Source organism: Papaver somniferum, chromosome 6 (assembly GCF_003573695.1).
Source record: "Papaver somniferum cultivar HN1 chromosome 6, ASM357369v1, whole genome shotgun sequence".
Classification (NCBI taxonomy): domain Eukaryota; kingdom Viridiplantae; phylum Streptophyta; class Magnoliopsida; order Ranunculales; family Papaveraceae; genus Papaver; species Papaver somniferum.
The window spans coordinates 65,462,119-65,470,409 of NC_039363.1; the positions used below are offsets into that span (position 1 = coordinate 65,462,119).

General features: G+C 38.4%; 2 protein-coding genes across 3 annotated transcripts; both read right to left on the reverse strand.

Moving 5' to 3' along the window:
- Positions 1–810: 810 nt before the first annotated feature.
- Positions 811–4,231, reverse strand: LOC113287817 (pentatricopeptide repeat-containing protein At4g18975, chloroplastic-like). Of its 2 annotated transcripts, none has more exons than XM_026536657.1 (7): positions 3,967–4,231; positions 3,669–3,797; positions 3,481–3,566; positions 3,252–3,351; positions 2,763–2,906; positions 2,255–2,467; positions 811–1,973 (listed from the first exon to the last, which is right to left on the reverse strand). In XM_026536657.1, exons 2-7 carry the CDS (start codon positions 3,768–3,770, stop codon positions 1,782–1,784), a joined length of 837 nt encoding a protein of 278 aa, XP_026392442.1. In that variant the 5' UTR covers positions 3,771–3,797; positions 3,967–4,231; the 3' UTR covers positions 811–1,781. The 2 variants fall into 2 exon arrangements, with proteins under 2 accessions (XP_026392442.1, XP_026392440.1); XM_026536655.1 differs by having other exon boundaries at positions 3,669–3,831.
- A 105-nt stretch (positions 4,232–4,336) lies between these two features.
- Positions 4,337–7,206, reverse strand: LOC113287816 (chitin-inducible gibberellin-responsive protein 1-like). Its single transcript, XM_026536654.1, has 2 exons — positions 7,055–7,206; positions 4,337–6,450 (listed from the first exon to the last, which is right to left on the reverse strand). Exon 2 carries the CDS (start codon positions 6,313–6,315, stop codon positions 4,570–4,572), a length of 1,746 nt encoding a protein of 581 aa, XP_026392439.1. The 5' UTR covers positions 6,316–6,450; positions 7,055–7,206; the 3' UTR covers positions 4,337–4,569.
- Between the last annotated feature and the right edge of the window lie 1,085 nt (positions 7,207–8,291).

Genomic DNA, 8,291 nt, shown 5'->3' on the forward strand with positions numbered 1-8,291 from the left:
CCTCTTTTTGGTAATTTATTTTATGACAACTGGACATTGCAGTAGTGAATCCGAGAATATAAATTGTGGTTTTCAATTAGAAACAAACACAATATTTGTAGTTCAATCATAAGGAGAAAAGGTACAGTATATACATATATTATATATATAAACAGTGGCGACTGAGTGGTCCAAGAAGATTATCAAGTAACAACTTCGTCAAGAATGACTTTTTTTTCTTTCTTTTTTGGGAAACTTTTAGATCGAAAATAGTTTAAGATTGAAAATAAGAGTACAAAGTAACAAGAACATACCGTAAGAATACAATACCGAGAAATCCGATACAAGTATGAATAAGATCTGATTAAATCGGAAGAAAGATGGTTTTTCTCGGAATTAAATTCCAACCATTTAGTTTGTTTTTCTTCTTTAGAAAGAAATGCTCCCAAAGTAGGAGCGATTTGGTCAAATTTCTTATAACTAGTGATGAAGCTTCCGTCGTCAAAAAGATAACCTATGGAGATTCCGTCGCTGGATAAGTTGATGAAGATTCCTTCGCCGTAGACAACCAAGATGAAGATTTCGTCGTTGGAGAGCACAGAGAGTATCACTATTGATCTTAAAACCCAACCCAATAACCAAAAATCGCCATTAAAGCGAAGATAAATCTCAAAAGAGTAGATAAAATCACCAAAATGGTGTAGATAAGTAGAAAACATAATAAAAATCAAATTAATTTACTAATTAACCTAGAAAGCAAGGAAAAACGAAGAAATCTGCTCAGATCTAGTCAATTTTTGGACTAGATCTGAGCAGAAAGGGATTATTTTTGATGGTTTTGTTGAAGAGTAAGGAGTGAGAGAGAGGAGAGAGAGGAGAGAAAAGAATTATCAAGAATGATTTCTCACTAATGATGACAGATGACTGGTAACACACTAAGATGGTTTCTCACTAATGATGACAGATGCTTGGTAACACACTAAGGGTCCGTTTGTCACGGTGTAATAGAAGAAGGTAGTGCAGTCAAAGGTGTGGTCAAGGGGAAGGGGCTGCATTCAGTGTAAGCATGTTTGGCTCGTCCCAAACGGGCAACATAAGAATTACCTGGTAGTTCGAACCACTCCCGATCGGCTGCATTCAATACCGACCTTTTTAGGAAGTAATCGAATGTCTCCCTTTTCAGCCTTCAACTACACCCTCGAACTACACCTAGACTTATGTTGACTATTCCAATATTCCCTTTTATTCATCTTCTTCTTTCTCTGCAACATCTGTTCTTCTTCATTGATTTGATCTCTACTTTCCTTGAGATACAAATACTGAAACTAATATAGATCCAGCAAATTAGAGGTATGATGGATGTAATGGGTATCCAATTTTGTAAAAATCTCGAACTTTTTTTGTGAATAGAGATCTCGATTTCGATCATCTCCGCTGTCAAATAAGTTTTTGAAGATTATTTTGAACGAAAAACAGAAACCTTATTGCACTGTATGATAGATTAGAGATCAATATATATGTCTTCAGAGATCAATATATCTCTGTTGCTGCATCTTCAGTAAAGCAAAATCACCTCTCTTTCCGAACCCTTTGCTTTCTCTACCCTAACCCAGCCAAACACCAAACATTCAACTCAGGCAGTTCCAATGCAGTGACTTTCTACTACGTGTAATTTGGAACCACACTGCATTGTTGAATCTCGTGTGCCAAACGGACCCTAAGAGATGCCAGTTGAACCTACTTTTAGGTCACCTTTTTAAGGGCCAAGTAATATTCTTCTGCTTACTCGTGAGAACTCCTGTTTATCCATTCCAGCCATGTCTTTTAACTTTGACTCGCTCCCCATTAAAGTGAAGGTACTTCCATTTACTCTGGTATTTGTTGACGAACAGCTTCTCTTTTTCTTCTTGACCCAATTCCTGGAATGCACGTGCCACCCTCTTGACTGTGTCCTCGTCGGGTTTCACTCCCAGCTCTTCCATGTCGGCAAACACCTGTGCATCACTCAAAACTGAATCAATGGGCAGACGCATACACATGCAAGGTCCAGAATTTCCCTTTGCAGTATATGGATTTCTTTTTGACATTTCTCATCCCAATACCATTATATGGACTTATTTTCGTGTCTGCATTGACCTGTCAAAAACAAGTTTCTTTTGGCACCTTCCTCGCCTCTTAAAGTACTAACAAATGACCCTAGGAAAAACGTAAAAAAAAGGCAAAAAAAAATTTTCATAAAGACTAGGAGTTAGTCCAAGAGGAAAAGATGGTTTACCTCTATGACTTTATCTGGCATGTGATGGTGATGATACAGTGATATCATTCTAGAACACAATCTTCTGGAGATGGAGCGCGTATGTGCGTGCACTATCATGTTCCATAATGTTTCAGCCTCATCTACTCTTCCATCCATATCAAATGCCAACAACAGTGTGTCATATGTCCCCATTGTGAGTCCTTGGCCTTTGCTCAGCATCCACTTGGCCACCTGAGAACAGTTTAGATTATTACCTCCAAAGAAACATAAATTGGTACCAGCAAACCATATGAAAGCAATAAGTTGGAGTTTCACTCTGGCGGGAAAGTTATCTTGCCTTCTTATGCAAATCAGCAAATCAATAAGAAAGAGTCAAAGACCATCGGGGTTATAAATCACATATTTAGAGGAGGCTTAGGAAAATTGTAGTATATAATGAGAGAGAATTAAAATTTTAACGTACTTCTCAATCAAAGCAAATGTCTAGCTTATCTTTAATCGATTAAAGAAAAAAAGAATCGCGTACTTGAATAACATGTGACCATCGGCTTCTCTGTCGTAAAATTCTGAGAGCTTTAGCTGCTGCAATTAACGGAAACTCAGTTTCCCAAGCTGTCCACTTATCTAATGCTCCATAAACGGCCGTTTTCTCATTTGGAAGTTCTGAAATCTGCAAATAAGTTAAGAAGCAGACATGAATAGTTTTATCATAGTTTAGCTTCAAAGACCTTAAAAGCTCACTCAGAAAATCAGTCAGTTACATACATGATGGAAAAAGGTCAAGCAAAGATATGGTAAGTTCATTCTTATACGACATTTACTTTAGCTAGAACTTTTAATCTCACAGTGGATGATTTTGTGCAATATAATCTCTTCAACAGTAACAGTTGGATATTGATACATTCCACAAAGTAAGCCCCGATGAAGAATTATGTAGAGCATAATGGTGGGCAAGTCCTTTGCATCTCATTAACAAAAGTCTGCAACTTAAAGTAGATATTTAGTTACTGCTTACAATATGAACAAGATTAAGAGCCTTATGACCAGACTCAGCTGAATCTCTTTTCATCCACAAATGATGTTCTGTTTTCCTTGACAGCTTTTTATTTGATTTCCTGTTACATTTTGTTACAGTAGAAACTGTCAAATAAGACTGCGATGGAGTCAAATTCAACAACAAATTGTACTACTTCACAACAAAATTATTGATCTTGACAATCCTATGGACAAAGGAAATTTCTTACTTTTCAATGGAAGAGGTATTTAGTGGTGCTAATGATCGTCGATTCCGATGATTATTTGAACAATCGATATAGTTAACACTAGTAACCTGTGAGTCCGAGTGAATGAACAAAAACAAAAAAAGACAACGGAAAATTAGGAACCACCCAGGGCTATTCAAAAGCTGGTAGTTCGAGTTACTCCAGTTTACCTTCTTCGTAGTAGAATGGACTGCCGAGGATGTTAGTTTCTGCAAAGGAAACCCTCTATAAGAACAACCGGAAGAAAACCAGCCCACACCCACTTGTGCCATCTTTGTGTCCCAGAAAAATGGATAAATCTGAAATGTTTTAGCCTTAGATCCCCTAGAATAACTACAGACAATTCGAAGAGTTTCAAATTCTCATTCAGGCATTGTTACAAACAGTTGCGAGTCTCTGAGGGTTTGAGGTAACAAATGATAGTAGTATTTATATGCATAAATTTCTTTAATATTCCATGTTTTGTACCTGAATAACAACGCCAAACCCCTACAGATAAATCCCGCGACGTGGCCAACTAAACTCTCAAGCTCTTAATTTAGTGAGATCTATGAATGATGGCTGTATTTTTTGGTCAGCGGGTTACGCTAGGACCACTTCATTGCGGATTAGTTCTCATGCTTACACAGCAGCTGTTATTCCCGATCTCAGGAAGAGTAAGATTGTGTTCTTTATTTGCATAAAAACAGTCTGTTAGATGTTTAAGGAGCAATTTTTGTTCACTCCAATGTTTCCGCAACTTAGAAACCAACCATATTAGCACTGAGTGTGCCACGAAATATATAGTTTTCATTTTTGCCCAATTTCGTCATGAAGTTGCTCAGAAAGGCATCTCTCATTTACAAAATCTAATGTACACACGTGTTTAAACTTTGGAAAGAGATCAGAAGGTTCACATATAAAACAACAACCTGTAATTATATTGCACCAGTAGTAGATATAGTAGTACAAGTTCTCATCCCACTGAATTACAAAAATGCTCAACAACTTCTTAAAGGTAATTAGGTTGTTGGTTAATCATCCTTTGTTTTTTTTCCTGAATACAACATTCATCTATCCATGCTATTCTTCTCAACACCAAGCTGACGCTGATATCAAGTTCCTGTTCTGCCATCCCAACAGCATTGCTCCATCTGTCTCCTCCAAAGTGTAGCTCTGTGAATAACTTTTAACCAGGCCCCTTATCACTGAGTTGACGTGAGAGCTCAGAGGGAAAGGCCTGAACCCAGCCATTTCGAACCTTACCCTCCATTTCCCCAGTAGCTCATGGCGCTCCACCCTCTCCCTACCTTCACATGCAATCACGTTCACAATGTCCCTAGCCAGACATTGTTCCTCCACTTTGATCCTTTCTTTTGTTTCCCTTCCTAGGGCTGTGTCGATTGACTCAAACATTGCCGAATAGAAGTCCAGAGCCTCCCTAAACCTCATTAAGAAGGGAGTTGTGTTTGTGTTCGATTCCTGCTCAATCAAGGTTACCACTTTGGGTGATAGAGATTTTACCATCCTTAAAAGCATATCCCTCGGATTAGTCACGTCCACACTCTCATCTGGGGTATGGTGAAGCTGCAAAGGAAAGTTCACGGCCACAGCCTCTCCATGCCTCACATCAAGCATTTCCCTTGTGATATCAGAGGCAAACACTGGCACCGGATGGAACTCGACGGGGATCTTGAATTTCTCAGACATTAACGCCAACATGTTCCCAACTTTCGCCAAACCATCACCACGAGCATATTGGGAGACTGGGTCATCAATGCCAGTAATTCGCACGTGGGGAGGCCCTCCTGGCCTTGCAGCTAGAGCTTGAATCAGAGTGATCCACTGTGTTCCCTGAGCTATCTGGAAGTCGATTATGTGCACCTGGTCTTCATTTCTAAATGCTTCTGCGATAGCACCATTGGCTGCCATATACCCAAATTTCATGTACGGGCAGATCTCATAAAGAAGACGCATATACGAGAGCAAGTCCTTCCCTTCTGGTTGTTTACAATTCAGTGAACCGTATATTACAGAACCTGACGATCTCTTTCTGGCAACCAACCCTTCTACCATGTAAGCACCCAAACGCTGGATTGGATCCCCGCTAACTGATACAGCAGATCTGGCATATTCAACCAGTTTATCAAAATCATCCATCCTGTTTTCAGATAGTGCCCTTGCACATTCAATCAGAAGTTTCTTCAAGTTACCTTGTGGAATCTGTATTTCATGCTGTGGTTCTTCGGTCGTTCTGTGGCGTTTCTCTGCCTTGAGACCACGGATGGATTTCTGTTGCTTAGGAGTAATATATGTGGCAGGCTGAGACGCTGGTGACCCATTATAAGATGGTCTTGATCTCTGGTTCAAATTTTCTGGCCTTGTATTCCCATGGAACTCGCCATGACCCATAGTGGTTGCTTCATTTTCATTGATATCAGGGCTCATCAGAGCAGATTCAATTTCCTCCAGAGCTAGCTTCATGTTCTGAGCACCACTCACATCCCTGAAGACCATGCTGCCCTGCCGTTCTTGATTGTTAAGAAAATAGGTGGTGGAAGGGTTGGTCTGATAATAACTATCAGTCTCAAATGAGTTACAAGCAGGGCTGACACCTGACAGATTTTCAGTTGAGCTACGCTGCTCTTGGCTGTTGCACGGTGTAGTAAAGGTATCACAATCAAACTGAGATGAAAGAGGAGAATTTGGTGAGCCACCAATATCGAATTTCATAGGAGTAATAATCCAATCAGGAATCATCGGGGTAGAGTCTTGGGAAGAATCAGAGGATAAATTTACACCATTCACACCATAACTGTACATCTGCTGCATATCCATCCTAACAAGGAGTTTGCATCAGTTGCTAAATGGTGAATCTTGACGACTTTAGCCTCTATAGCAGGTCTATCGTACTTTTCTTCCTTGCTCTTCAAAATTACTGATGGCTTGTTCCACTACTAAAAAACAAATTACCTGCAAAATTGATATGGAAAACTGATCAGACTTGGTGGATTCTGAATCTTCCAATAGACTGATCACTTATCACACGAACCGATCAAAGAGGCATAGTCAAGAGCTTTACTAAATATAGATTACTTGTGAATCAAAGGGTTTCACTTTATCAACAAAAAGGGTCTCACTATCATATCTTAATTTGTTTAATTTCAAGAACCATGGTAACGATTCATACCAATCCACCTAAAAAATATGGAAATAAATCTCAACAATACAACAAACTTTTGAGGGTTTTCCTTTTCATTTTCAAATCAGTTGATCAAACAAAATTTCATTTCCTATTTGAACATGTTAGCTAGGTAACAATTGTGCACTTTACTAATTACAATTTAGAGATAATTCATCATAAACCACAAGCTCTATTTCCAACCACATGTTCACTACCCCTTGATAATAAACCTAATTTGATACAGATAAACAAGAAATCCTTATAGACATGCACCCAGCACAAAAGAGAATACAAGATACTCAAATTAAGTACATCACAAAGTGATTCAATGATCAAACTTAACAAAATGAGTTTTAAAATTCAATAGATAAAGAAATGAATAACTGAACTTACCTCAAAATTTGATCCAAATATGAACTTGTCAAGAAAGATTCCACTTTATACCTTAGTTCTTGTTGTTCTAGCTCAGTTTACTTTTAAGTTAGGGTTTACTGGTAAAGACTAGTAGTATGTGATTTATGAGATCTAAAAGTGAAGCTAAAGCTAGCTGTTGTATGTGTTTTTATATAAGAGGATAAAGTGAGTAAATGCAACGAAGAAGGAGTTAACGGAAACCGAGTGAAAAATCTAACGGCAACGGTTGAGGTCGTTGACAGTCAAATTGTCCGCGTCTTTTTGAAGAGAGGGATGAGCTTACGTCATCAAAAAAGAATGACGGCGCAGAAGACAAGCTGACCGACTATTATCACCCGCACGTTCGAGGAAACGCCACATCACTTGTTAATACTTTAACTTTCTCTCTCTAGTCTTGAAGAGCGCACTTTAGTTTTATTCTACTTTTTGATGCTAACGTGGGCAATGGTGATACATTATCTCTCTTTTCTTTTTTCTAATCAAGGGCTTCCAGGTAAAAATGGTGTGGGCATGAGATGGAATGGAATAATGATAAGGGGAATCTAATGCTTTTTCAGCTTTCCCTATCATGGTATTAAACTAGAACTCAGTGGACTTCGGTATTCGAGGTGAAAGCTCTATGAAATTGAACGTTATGCCGGAGCCTGGCGAGTTGTGTCTCTAGTTTATACTACATCGACCGGTTAATATGTCGCGGAAATAGAAGAAGAATGCTAAAGAAGCAGCAAAACGGGTGGATTCAATTTGTCATATGCTAAAGAAGTCGCGAGTCGTTTAAGACTTTTAAAGTTTTTAGTCTCTAAAAAGTTGGATTGAGATGATAATGGCAAAATGGAGAGTTACACAGATACGCAAATTCCTTTTGTTGGGGAAGGCTAATAGAACTTTCCGAGCCTTGGCCCTTATTCGTGCTAAAACAAATAAATATACGGAAAATAGGTCATTTGTTCAAATATTTTTAAAATACAGTTTAAATGGACGAATAAAAATTTACATCGTGTCTATTTTTACATTTTTGTCCATTTAAACAGTATCAAAATTTAACAAATTTTGTGATAAATATATTGCGGTCATAAACGGATTTTCGTATATATGGTAATAAAATAATACTTGAGAATAAGAAGAAGTATATGATGATGACTTTATTTGACGGAGGTTCAACCTTATCATCATGTAGATGCAGTAGTAGAGGCTAGAGGGTACGTCCCATTCCCAT

Bases quoted from the DNA above. Each gene is read 5' to 3' on its own strand.
- LOC113287817 (XM_026536657.1), bottom strand. From the start codon at position 3,770: ATGGCACAAGTGGGTGTGGGCTGGTTTTCTTCCGGTTGTTCTTATAGA. The intron at 2,907-3,251 runs GTAAGCAGTAAC...ACTTATTTGCAG, and splicing joins CTCTTAATCTTGTTCATATT to ATTTCAGAACTTCCAAATGA. The intron at 2,468-2,762 runs GTACGCGATTCT...AACTGTTCTCAG, and splicing joins GATGGTCACATGTTATTCAA to GTGGCCAAGTGGATGCTGAG.
- LOC113287816 (XM_026536654.1), bottom strand. From the start codon at position 6,315: ATGGATATGCAGCAGATGTACAGTTATGGTGTGAATGGTGTAAATTTA.